Source organism: Gnatocerus cornutus, chromosome 7 (assembly GCF_029298725.1).
Source record: "Gnatocerus cornutus isolate USDA-ARS CGAHR chromosome 7, icGnaCorn1.1, whole genome shotgun sequence".
NCBI classification, from domain to species: domain Eukaryota; kingdom Metazoa; phylum Arthropoda; class Insecta; order Coleoptera; family Tenebrionidae; genus Gnatocerus; species Gnatocerus cornutus.
In genome coordinates, this window is record NC_142239.1 from 799,361 (window position 1) to 813,415 (window position 14,055).

The window sequence follows — 14,055 nt, forward strand, 5'->3', positions numbered from 1 at the left end:
AACTTTCTTGATCGAACGCTTGAACATTGAATCAGCAGTACGCACAGACACTACACGCACAACACCGTCGTTTCTTGGAAATAACTTGTCGATGCGTCCAAGAGACCATTGAAGTGGTGAAATCTGCTCATCCATGAGTAGAACTAGTTGACCAACTTGCAGATTATGGCTCTGCTCGTTCCACTTGGATCGTGTCTGTAGTTGATGTACATAGTCTCGTGACCATCTTTGCCAAAAGTGTGATTTTGAGCATGCAAATATGTTGCCAACGATCACGTAGTGATCTTGTTTTAGTTGATGCCACGTGAAATGGTTCTGATGCAATGTCGCCTATTAGAAAATGTGATGGCGTTAAAGGAACTAAATCGTTGGGATCGTTGCTAATATGCGTAAGTGGTCGTGAATTGAGACAACTTTCAATACCAGCTAAAATCGTTGAATATTCTTCGAAAGTCAATTTTTCGTTCCTGACGATTTTGTAAAAGTGCTTCTTCATTGACTTAACAGCTGATTCCCAAAGACCTCCATGATGTGGGGAACGTGCTGGTATGAATTTCCAATCAATTTTCCAGTTTACCAATTTCTTGAAAATTGTGTGCTTGTTGCTCTTTATAAATTTGTAGACACCTCGAAGATAATTGTTGGTGCCTGTAAATGTAGTAGCATTGTCTGAATGTAGTTCTCTTGGACTGCCTCGTCTTGCTATGAAACGATGAAAAGCAAAAAGAAATGCCTCGATGGTTAAATCTGTTACAAGTTCAATATGAATTGCCCTTGAACTAAAACAAACGAAAATTGCAATATAGCCTTTGCTTATGTGCACTCTGCCTCTTCTTTTGCTTTTTCGTATCTCTATGGGTCCTGCGTAATCGATTCCGGTTACTTCAAATGGTCTGGTTGGAATGATTACCCGACTCTTTGGTAAATCACCCATAAAATGTGATGGAATAGATGGCTTATGTCTAAAGCAAGTGATGCATTTATAACTAATTCGTTTAGCTGTTCTTCTTCCATCTAATGGCCAAAAGTTAAGTCTCACTGCGGCTAGAAGATGCTCTGTGCCACAATGTAACAAACGTGTATGTGTCTCTTCCATGATTAAATTGACGATATGATTATCCTTTGGCAAGATTAACGGATGGCGTTGATCTTCCGGAAAGTTTGAATTTTTCAGACGACCTCCAACTCGTATGCAATTTTTGTTGTCCAAGAACGGATTTAGTTTGTAAATGGGGCTCTTCTTAGACACTTGTTGATCTTTTTGCAGTTGTCGAATTTCGTCTTGAAAATGTTCTTGTTGTGTAGCGTAAATAATACATTCCAAAGCTTGTTTAAGTTCATCTGTCGTCAAATGTCCATTGATCTTGTTTTCTGGATAACGAAAGTTATGGCAAAATCGTTTGCAATATGCTATTGCTGCTTTCAAAACATAAAGCTTTGAAAACTTTCGAAATGTAACAGTTATTGGTAAATCAGCTGTGATATTGTTTACCAATACTTGAGCTGTAGTCTTATGTTCCAATGTCGAATCAGTAATGTTGTCAATGTTAATTTCTGTGATTGGAAATGCATCTTGTTGAATTAACCAGGAGGGTCCTTGCCACCATAACGTATCATTCAAAGGTTCTTCTGGAGATCTTCCTCTTGTCAGAATGTCTGCAGGATTTTCACGTGATTGTATATGGTGCCAGGATTCTTGATTAGTAAGTCGTTGTATCTCGGAGACTCGATTTGCAACGAATGTCTTGAGTTTATGAGGTTCTGTTTGTATCCAGTGAATGACAATAGTTGAGTCTGACCATAAATAGACTTGATGAAATTGAAGTGTTAGCGACTTCTTGACTGTTTCATATAACTTGGACAAAAGAAATGCTGCTGATAATTCCAGTCTCGGCAATGATAAACGTTTCAAAGGTGCAACTCTTGTTCTTGAACAACATATTTGTGAATAGTAATTTCCATCTTTGTCTCTTGAACGTATGTATATGACTGCACCATATGCGGCTTCTGAAGCATCGCTAAATCCGTGGATTTCAACTTCTGTCGGTTCATCAATTAATAAATGACGATTTACGTTTAGTTGTCTTAATGCTGATAGTTGTCCTTTAAACTCTTGCCATTGTCTTAAAATATCTTCTGGAATCACGTCGTCCCAATTGGTTTGCAACTGCCATAACATTTGTAAGAATATTTTGGACTTGATAGTTATTAGGCTGACTAATCCTAATGGATCGTAAATCTTAGCGATCTGACCTAAGATTTCTCTTTTTGTATTGCACTTCTTTGTAGAAACGTCAATGTCGTATTGAAAAACGTCTTTTTTTGGATTCCATAAGACACCCAACGTACGTGTTGCTGAGTCCTTGATAAACCTTAACTCAAATTCGCCTTTGTTGTCTTCTCCGATGATCTGATGAACATTTGAATTCCATTTTCTTAAATGGAATCCCGCTGACTCTAATATCGTTGAAACTTCAGTCTTGATTTGTTGCAATTCTTCTATGTCACTGCATCCAGTAATCATGTCATCGACGTAGAAGTCAATTTGAATTACTGAACTTGCTTGTGGGTATAGATTCTTGTTTTCAACTGCTAGTTGAACTAAACATCTGATGGCTTGGAATGGAGCAGAAGCTGTTCCATATGTAACGGTCTTCAGCTTATATTCAATGATGTTCTTATCTTCTTGATTTCTCCATAAAATACATTGTAAATCTTGATCTTCTGGTCTTATCAAAATTTGTCTGTACATCTTTTCTATGTCTGATGTCATGACATAACGATGTTGTCGAAATCGAAGCAAAATATTAAATAAATGTTGTTGAATAGTGGGTCCAACCATAAGAATATCATTCAAAGATGTTCCATTGTCGCTCTTGTGAGATGCATCGAATACTACTCGTAACTTGGTTGTAGTACTACTTTCTTTCAAAACGGCATGATGAGGTAAATAATAAACCTTGTGATTAACATCTTCTGTTACTTGACTCATGTGCTCTAGTTCTTCATATTCTTTGATGAAATCCTTGTATAATGATGCAAATTCTTGGTTATGCTTCATTTTTCTTTCCATAGAAATCAATCTTGTCTCTGCTGCTGCGCTTGTACAACCCAGTGTTTCAACATTTTGTTTGAGTGGTAGTGCTACGACAAATCTGCCATTGGAATTTCTGGTAGTTGTGTTTTTGAAATGTTCTTCACATTGTAGTTGTTCTTTCGAATAATGCGGGTTTTCTGGAATAGTTTCGGTTATCCAAAATTCTTCGATTTGATCATTAAGTGTTTGCATGGAAGCATGTAATGAATGAACTGCTGATGTGTTTTGAGTTTCAACAGGCCCAGAAATGATCCAACCATAATGTGTTTCTTGTAAGACTGTAGAGGTTCTGATGATGTATTTATTCGCAAGAAGTATGTGCCATGCTAATTCTGCGCCAATTAGTATGTCCACTGGATAAGGTTTGTAGAAATCGGGATCTGCTAGTTCTATGTTCTTTGGTATGTTGAATAAATCTGGATTGATTTTAACTTGTGGAACGTTGTCAGTAATCTGGGACAAAATTAAGCAATCTATTTTCGAGTTGAAATTGTTCAATCTTGATTTAATGTGAATTTTTGTTCTTTTCTTGATGGTGCTGCTCATGTGATCAATTCCCTTTATTGTTACATTTGTGGCTTGAGTGGGTAACTGTAATTTAGCTGCTAGATGTTCTGTGATGAAATTGATTTGAGAACCACTATCGATGAGTACTCTTGCTTTAACCCAGTTGTTGTCGTGTGTTGATACTTCAACCAACGCTGTTGCTAACAAAACTGTGGTTCCTTGATGAAATGAAGTTTTCAAAACAATGTTATTATTCTTGGAATCCTCTTCAACATGTTTGTTGGTTTTAGTCTTGTGTAACAATGTGTTGTGCTTCTTGGAGCATTGCTTGCACATTGAAGACTTACAATTCTTGAATGAATGACCTGGCTTAAGACAGTTAAAACAAACGCCTAATTTTGTAACTGTAGCCTTGCGTTGTTCTTGATCTTGACTGAGAAACTGCTTACAATGATATAGATGATGTAGTTCTTGACATAAACCGCATGAATTGGATTGTTCCGTCGCTGCGTGAACATGTACGGGTTGATGAAACTTTGAGAACGATTTCTTGTCATGTTTATTTGAAAAATTGCTTGGTAATGAATTGTTCAATAATTCCAATGCAAAACATCTTTGTTCCAAAAAGTCAAAGAAATCTGTTAAAGATGGAAACACGTTTTGATTTTTGTTCTGATTTTGAATTTCCCAATCTTTAATTGAAGCCATGTCCAGTTTTTGTTTCATGATGAAGATGATCAATGTATCCCAATGCTTCACGGGCAAGTTTAGTGCTTCTAATGCCATTAAATGCTGCTTGCAATTACTCAATAACTTTCTTAATTCTTTTACGTCATTGCTGACAGGTGTCAAAGTGAATAACGACTTTAGATGACAATTCACAGTAAACTGCTTGTTATCATAACGCTGTTTTAACAATTTGATCGCTATGTCGTAGTTTGCAGCTAAAGGAGTAAGAGATTCTGTTAGTTTGGCTGCTTCTCCTTCTAATGATGACTTCAGATATAGAAATTTCTTTCCCATTCTTCGTAATTCCCAGAGAAAATTGGAATCTTGCTACGTGGCAAAAAGTTCTTTACATTGATTTGTTGAACAATCTGTCCAGATTCTGGTGCTGTTATAGGTTCCTTCTTGCTGTCAATAATTTCTTCTGCTTGTGCAACTGTTGTGAAGTACAAACTTGAAAATTGAGTCTTTATGTTTACATGGAATGCCATTTCTTCATTATTGCCCATTTCAGTTAATTGTGCATCAATCTCAAAATCAAAAAAAAAAATCAAAAGGTAGAATTTGACTATAACGTAATGATAATTGTCGTAATGTTGTCTTGTCGACTGCTTCGGGGTTAATGCTTTCCACAAATCTGGCATGTTCTTTTAATTGTTCAATGAAATTATCTCGCTTGGCTAGTGATTGCTTGAAATCAAATGATATTTTCGGCGGCATAATAACTGCTGATTATCTGTGCTGTTGCGTCGGATCGATTTTTATCCTCGGCTCGAATGGACCAAATGTTTCTGTTTTTGAAGAATTCAATTTTACCAAACTTGTGTCAATAACTTGTTTATTTTCTCTACTTCTTTTTGTTTTTCAATGCCTACATGACCAGACATCTAATGTCAATTTGACAGATGAAAACCACACAATGGCGGTTCTATAAAGAACCCTTTTATTCCAACAAGAAACAGAACAAGGCACATGGTGTAATAGTTAAATCAAATGCTTGAACAAACCACCATTATTTTGGACACACAGATGAGCTCTTTTGACCAAACTTTGACATGCATTTTGAATCATGTCATACGTGATGCCATCCACAGTTTCCTGAATGCGTCTGAGCTCCGCTTCAGTATTTAGCGGCACCACATAAATAACACTTTTGAAGTGACCGCAGAGGAAGAAGCCTAGCGGCTTTCGATGATAAGCCATTCACAAAAAACTTTCTCTGACCGGATAATCCCCAGGGAGTAAATGAGTTAAAATCTGTCGCGAGAATTTTTTGTACAGAAGATCTTCCGATTTTTAACTGGCGTGCCACAGTTCGGATACCGCTTCAACCGCTTCCAAAACGGCTTCTTCATTTTCAACAGTCCTGGCCTGTCTTGGTGCTCCACCAATTTCGCGCCGATCTGCTAATAACTGATCAAGATATCCAGCCCGACAAATAACACTAAGAATCGTTTTGTTGACAGGATAATAAACACGACCTGGAAAACGTCTTCGGTACGTTCTTGCTGCTAACGTCGAATTTCGATCGCACTCTTCAATAATAAGACGCATTTCGAGGCATTCTGCCGCCGAGTACTCCTGAACCGTTTTAGGATATTTGTCAACACCAAACACCAACTAGGAAACCAGCAAGCGAGGGAAACCGAAAGAAACGCCGTTTCACACTCCACTTGGCTTTTCACTGTGTCAGTTGTCTTCCCGGTGTGTCTCTTGTCATTCAACTCTCGTCGACCAGTAGTCTTCAACCCTCTAGTCAATTCCTAAAGTACGCTGAGCCGTTTCTGCACACTAAGTTCAATATGAGTTAGATTTATTGAAACCTGTCATTCTAATGTCAGTGAAATTTATACTGGACCAGCACTGGGACTATGTAAGAGAATAGAAAAGAAATTCCTTTCTTTCTTTCTCACATTCGGGAGTCCCGAAGGAAACCTCGGAAGACTGGAAATAGAAACAGTCGGGGATGTCTTTCCACACTCTTTCTTATTTATTGTCTTTGTTTAAACAACTCTTTCGCATACAACTTTTACTCTGTCAGTATGTGAGGTTATATTGTCATTTTGTCATTTAGCGGAAAGTTTTTAATTGTGTTGTGACTACGAATTTGAACATGAGTAAGTACGAAAACATTATCTATCTGTAAGACAAGTGAGACGATACATTATAAGTTTATGTTACAGGGCCAGAACGAGAGTTTAAAACAAAGTCTGAACACTGGACCTTAATTACACTAGGCGACATGATTTTTCTAAAATTAATAAACCCTGGCGGTATAATTCATTTATTGCATTCTAATTACGAATATAAATATAAAATATTTTCAACACGTCACATTTTAAAAATTTGATTTTTTTTTGTAAATTTTCAAATAGTAATTTATTTCGCTTTATTTTCATTTTTAAAATTTTTATTTCAATTATTATTTTTTTCCTTAGTAAGCCGTGATCAATTATTGTAATGTCAAAGCAATTGTCGATTCCATTCTCTAAAATCGGCGCAAAAGTTCGAGAAGGAATTTTTGTTGGGCCGCAAATCAGGAAACTGATTAAAGATTAAATTTTCGACCAAAAACTTAACCAACAAGAGCAAGCTGCCTGGAATTCATTAAAAAGCGTTATAGCGCGATTTCTTGGGAATAACAAAAAAAGCGTTTCCACCAAGACATTGGTGCTATGAAGAGGCACTATCAAGGCAGATAGGATCCTGCAATGCTTGGAGATTTTTGTTGGAGCCTCTAGAGACAAGATAATAGTCCTCAGAAGAGAAAAAAAAAATAGTCTCTACATTAATTTTTCTATGTTAAAATTTTTTGTTTCTTGTTTTTTATGTTGAATAATTGTTGTAATTAGAAAAAAATAACTTTTTTTTAAATTTTTAACTGATTTTCTACCATTACACTAAATTACTTTATTTATACATATCCAATTTTGTTAAGTTGTATAACAAAAAAACTGTACGTCATAAAAAAATTTGGTTGTCATATCTGCTCTCTATTAACATTATTTGACTGCGCATAGCTTATTCAGTTAATGTTAGAGACCAAAAATTTCAAAATGTCGGCTAGTGTTATTAATTATTTGGAAATGTATCCCTCCTTATTGAAAAACAAATTTCTTCATTAAGACGGGGACTATGCCCGGAATGAACAATATTGGACAGAACTAGCAAATCAATTAAACAGTCTTAGGTATGGTAGAAAAACCGTGGACAAATGGCAATTGGTATAGTGTTTCACATTGTATACTTTTCCAAGTTGAGACTCGTTATTATGGCCCTGCAATAACGATTACCGCAAACATTAGCAGTGGTTTCGAGGTTGTAAAGAACCCTGTCATAAATTAGTTCTTAGGTAGTCCGAGAGGTCTCAAACCAGGACCGGGCCGCAATTTTTTTTTCTTTTCTCCTTTCATTTTAAAATTTAGTAAATAAAATAAATCCCTGATTGGTATAATTTGTATATGAAAAAAAAAACAAAACAAACAATTAATCGGAATCATAATAATGATTTCTTTAGCATCTGATGAAAGATTCTTTGAAATCTGTTAAAACAAAATGATTGAGTAACGAATGTATATTAGAACATAATTACTTACTCAACCAAACTTGAAAGGGTGTTAAAGGAGTCTTGAAAAAGACTGTTTTAGTAAAATCACAACCAGAAAAACAAACAAACAAACAGAACGCAACCGAACACCTTACTGCTTAAGACTACCTGATTAACCCTTAAAACCTGCCCTTATTAGGATTTACCAACGGGTTGAGGGTATTATGGAATTATCTCTAAATTTTCCAACAAGACGAGAGGAGACAGTTTTTCTAAAACTATTTGAATAGAGATTAAGCAAACTTTTGTACCTGGCAGACGTCATTCAATTATCATCTGTACAAGATCTTTTTTTCCAAATTTTTCACCAAATGTTGCTCTTGTGCTTGGCCACAGAAATTGAGATAAACTAACTCTTGTAATAGTATAGTTTCAGATACAGAAAATTGTTGGATCAAATCTTGGTGTTGACAAAAATTGTTTTATCAAAAATACAATTTACATATTTCCAAACACCAAATTTCGCAAAAAATGTTGACGCCTGTTTTGATAGCAATCCTACCATTATCAGAGCGATGATTAAACAGTTTAATCTAATTTAAAACTAATTTTATCCTTATCCAATGTACAGCATCATTACGCTAATTAGCAAACTTTTGTCAAATTATCATTGGACACATCAACAGCATTTAAATCATGACAAAAAAAGTTTTGATCGAATTGGCTTATGATAGGTATGTATGGTTTACTATTACGAACAGAGTTGGCACCAAAAGCACTGTTGTGTCCGGTGCGGTCCTGGTCGAACCCTAGTGATGAGTTGCAACCACAATTTATGGTCTGCATTGTAGAGCCATTTAACTTTTTCACAAAGACGTACCCTCATAAAAACGAGTCTCAACTTGGAAAAGTATAACGGTCAAAATACGCGGTGGCGAAGATATCGAAAATTGCGCCCTGAATTGTATCATTCGCGGGTTTTGCTTTGAAGGAAGTTACTTGATTGGAACCAAGTAACCACAGTTTCCTCTGTTACCTTTTCCAGGGGTAGCTGCTTGGACACTAGTTGCCTCAATTTAAGAGTCCACGTTTTCTTCCCCTACTTTGGTTTTAGTCTGCTTTTTTTTCTTTTTGTTGTCCTGGTGATCCTAAAAGGTTTAGTGTCAATACGGGAGTCATTGTTGTGTCGTAATTCCTGTTGTAGTCAAATTCCTTGATGTCTGAGGACTTCGTCGGTTTTCCGCTGAACATTTTGTAAACAAATCACATAACCCTACTTCACGATCAACTGTCATCTAGATCGCCCGGTTATTTTGGTTATCGTAGGTTGGTGGCACTGTCCCTCGTGACGTGTTTCCCCTTTTTTGTACAAGATGTTGAGGAAGGATCGGATTTTCGGTCATTTTGGTTTCGGAGTGGGTTGGTGTGTAAACGGGTGCAAGAATCTTAAATTTCGGGAATCATCCTTGATTGATTTTTGAAAAGGGATTCCTAATCGACGTTGTCGGGTAAGTGATCAGCAACACAAATATTTGGATTGGAGAGGGATAAATCCAATCCTTACACGACTTGGTCGGATCAGTAGTTACCACCAATCTCACCCTCATTTAAGCCGCCCTCCATCACAGGTGACTATTGAGAATTTACGATATTTCTGAAGTCCCCATACTCATAGGGATTTTTCTCCATCACAGGCTTTTTTGTGGTTTTCCTTCTTCTTCCCGTTTGGTCTTTCCTTGGAAGTTCGGGTTTGGCAGTCCCGATCCAGAGGTTTCTACCCAGGCAGAAGGAGCTGATTCCTGTCGAACCGTGGAAGGAGCAGCGACGCCAACACCATAAGTACCTTTATGTAACCTCATGAGCGGTTAACTAATTGAAGTCACGAGAGTAGATGCGTTGACAGCTGTCCGCGTGTTCCCGCCGTTAGCGTACATTTTCTGACCTCAGCCTACGGGATTTCGCCATTTTGTTGTTAGAGATACGCGATTTTGTAATCGTCAATAATTAATTAATTAGATCACTTTGTAATTTTGTAGCTTGGTAACTTTAAGGGTCTACGAGCCTGCCCGAAAATTTCTGTTTGAAAAGTATGCAACTTTAACAACACCTTTGATTGACAGCTGCCAAAAGGGATTACCGAGGATTTGGTAATGAGGTAATCATAAACTTTATGGAAACGGTCGCTTGACCTGCACATTTCCTAAGAAACCCAGCGGTTGGAACAATAAATTCGTGTTGGACCAAAGATGAGTTTAAATATCAGGATTTGAGTTTCTCTGCGTTTTGAGCCCGTGAAATTTCTGGATCTAGTAGCAAAAAAATTTTACGGGCGTAATTTTTTTTTTCAATTAATGGAAAATGTATGTTATGTATAAAATCCGCAAATTTCCAGTTTCCATAGTACGTAATGGCAGAATGTTTTTTAATTGAAAAATGTAATTTTCGTAAATGTAGTCCGAAATTTTTCTTCACTGGTCGCCGGGGAAAGTTTAAAATTACTTATTATTTTATTATTTTTATTTGAGAAAAACGCATTTAATTTTTTTTAACCCAACCTTTTACCTGACACATGAGTTTTTGGGCCTTTTTTACTTTGTTGATTTCTGTGATTTAAAAATTAACTCTTCATAATTATACATCCCGATAATCAATAAAAATAATTCCCTAATTCATTTTTAACAATTTTAACATTTTAAATTATCATTGTTTCTATATTGGTTAATATTTTTTAAGTCAGAACCACACAGGAAAAGCAAAATTGTCGTTTAATGTTATTATGCAAAAAACTATTTTTTAAAAACCTGTATCCACTTGTGTCTTTAATTGTACGAATTTTACATAAAAATCCTCTAATAAGCTACCTGCTACCGGTGGATTTTACACTTAATCAATAAGACAATTTGCTTTCAAAAATGTTTTGCTGTAAAAAATCCCGAGATTAACACCATAATTTCCATTTCAAGAAAATATTGCAAATCCCTAAACTCCAATCATCCAAAAGCAATTAAAAACGAATTTGAGTTTCTTAGCTTACCTACTTAGAAAAAGACATTTAGAGGGTGATAGCCCCACTTCTTTATCCCACTACAACAACAAATAAAGGGATGAAAGCCCTATGTATAAATATCTTGAAAAAAAAAATTTAAATTCTTTCAGTCTGTGAACGCTTGTGATTTTGACTGTGCTCGACTTCTGAATCTATTTACTTTTCTAAATCTCTTTAGTGAGTTTTGTTGTTCAAAGTGGGTGAGTTGCTTGTATCAGAATTGCTGTTTATTACAGATATAGAGAGTGTTTATCGTTGCTGGCAAATTTTTGTTTTTTAGATTAGATTATTATTTGCTTTTAATTATTTTATTTTACAATGGCGAACGGTTCAATAAATCATGTAAACACATCAGATAAACGAAAAAGTAGAAATCAAATTGCAAAGCGGTTATGGAAAAATGTTAGAAAGAGTTCCAAAAGTGAAAATGTAAATAGCGGTTTTGAGTCAGAGTTATCGGACGATGTCTTTGAAATAGATGTTTCCAATAATACAAATTTTTCTCTCAGTGGTCGTAGAATTGTATATATAAATCATTTGTTTAATACTATAAAAAATTTAAAACACGATCAATTTAATTGCAATTTTCAGAACTTTGATATAATTGCGGAAAAACGAATAGGTTTAAAAAGTATATTTACGTATAAGTGTAACATGTGTAGAATTGTAGATACTTTCAGTTCAGAACCAGAAAATGCTAGATGTGAAATTAATGAATCTATTGTTTGCGGAAATGTTGCTGCAATTAACTGAATTTTGTGCCGCTTTAGATATTCCACAAATGAGTTCTAAAAAATACGTTAACACGGAAAGAAAAGTTTTTGAAAAAACGCAAACATTGGCTATTGATGAAATGCTATCTGCTGGACAAGAAGAAAGTAAATTAGCGGTGGAATTAGGTGATATTGATGCTGATGGGGTACCTTTTATTACTGTAATTGTTGATGGAGCATGGTCCAAGCGTTCTTATAAGTCTAATTATAATGCTTTATCGGGAGTTGGATGTGTAATCGGTGCGAGAACCAAAAAAAATTTATATGTGGCTGTTAAAAATAAATTATGCAAGTTTTGTAAACGATTCAAGACTGATAAGAAATCAGCGCCCCGCCATAAATGTTTTGCAAATTGGAAAAAATCATCCACATCAATGGAGGCAGGTGTTATTTTAGAGGCTTTTAAAAAGTCTGTTCAGATGCATAATTTAAGATTTAAATTTATTATCGGTGATGGAGACAGTAGTGTGTATAAGAAAATTCAAGCAGCAAGACCATATGGACCAACATCATGTTTTAAGAAATTATTGTACAAAATTGCGCGAAATTTCATAAATTCCCAGAACAGACCTTCAAGTTAGAAAATGTTTGCGAACAAATATACTTAAATTTAGAACAGCTGTAGTAAGTGCGATTAGATACAGAAAAAATGAAAATTTGCCATTCTCAGAAAAAATCGAAAATTTAAAACGAGACATTCATAATGGACCTGGTCATATATTCGGTGATCACAGTAAATGCGCAACTTATTTTTGTAATAAAGTTGGAAATAGAATGTTTCAATTCTGTCGTTAATAAATTTGTAGGTGGGAAACGAATTAACTTTTCTCTTGCCGGGTCTTACCAAGAGAGATGTTATGCGGCAGCATTGAATTTTAATAGTGATCATACTTTTATATATAAATTTTTAAAAAACAATGCGGGATTTGATACTCCGGGAATATACGTTAATAAATTTCGGGAACATAAATTAAAACAAAAGAAAAAAAAGCATGGTAGAAAAATTAATGTTAGATTACAAAGTGCAGATTCGGATTATGGTGCGTGTAACAAAAACTCAGAATCCAACGAAGTAGTTCCGGACATATTATTGGAGGAGTACGAAACAAGAAAAAATATATTTTTAAATGAGCTGTCATTGACCAATGGTTTAGATATTGAAAGAAAAACAGTTCAGCAGCGGCATAGCGATGAATGGAACAAAGAACGGCAAATTAGATTGACAGCGAGTAATTTCGGAAAAATTTGTAGACGATGATAAAAAATTTTTAGGCGCCACCCCTGATGGGTTAATTGGAACTGATGCGATAATTGAAATTAAATGTCCTTATTCAGCAAGAAACAGCACCATTGAAAGAGCGGTAAACGAGAAACTTATATATTTCTGTCAAATTAATCCTAATAACGAAGTTACAATAGAATTAAAACGGTCCCATAATTATATGTATCAAATTCCAGGTCAGCTGCATATTACTAAACGGGATAGATGTTTTTTGTAGTTTATACAAAACTAGATTTGAAATATACAATTGTAGAGAGAGACAATGATTTTTGAATACATTTATGGTTTCCCATTTGGAAAAATTTTATATGAATGCCTTACTTCCTGAAATAATAGATTCTAGAGTTAGCCGAGAACAAACGATTAGAAGAATTTTAAAGAAAGACTTATAAATTATGTTCGTTCAAATGTCTGGATTGTCATTTCTAAAATAAAGTAGTTTTATTGTTAGAGTCAAAAGAGTACTTCAAAAGAGTGGGGAAAGCACTTAAAAAAACGCGCCGTCTCTCTGTACCCCAAGGGTAGTGTGGAAAACAGTGAATTATATTACAGTTTAAAAATATTATTTCTCAATTCACTTGCTACAAGTACCTTCGATGTTTGTTGCCGAGAGCGATCAGTTGGGTCTTTACCTACTTTTACCCGACAGCAGTTTATTACAATTGGGCGGAACGTCAGTGACCCCCTAGTGAGCGGTCGTAAATCATGAGATATGCATAAGATGATTTGCGTTAGTTGTACTGTTGGTTGCCTATTTTTGATTTGTTTTTTTATTAATAACTTCAAAATTATAGCATAATGACAAAAACAAAAATGTCACCTCCATAGAGGTTTTAATTCTCCACATGTTGGTATTTTTTTTAACTTCGTAGGTTGCTTCATATTCCTTAAAAACGAAAAATGGGAATTTCAGATTTTAATTAATTTTAGTTTAGCAATAAACCAGGCAGATGAATTTGCCTTGCTTTGGAGTTTGTTGAGAACGTTTTCCCGATTTCGAAATATTATGTCTCTCGAAAATAATAAATGAAAAATAAAGAGAAATAATAAAATAATCATCTAATAAACTTTAAATTT

At 35.1% G+C, this 14,055-nt stretch overlaps 1 protein-coding gene across 1 annotated transcript; it reads right to left on the bottom strand.

The window, feature by feature from the left end:
• Window positions 1-143: 143 nt before the first annotated feature.
• On the bottom strand, window positions 144-4,974 carry LOC148170591 (uncharacterized). The gene is made up of 3 exons (XM_088041385.1): window positions 4,684-4,974; window positions 271-4,600; window positions 144-226 (listed from the first exon to the last, which is right to left on the bottom strand). The coding sequence occupies exons 1-3, from the start codon at window positions 4,972-4,974 to the stop codon at window positions 144-146; spliced, it is 4,704 nt and encodes a 1,567-aa protein (XP_087897511.1).
• Between the last annotated feature and the right edge of the window lie 9,081 nt (window positions 4,975-14,055).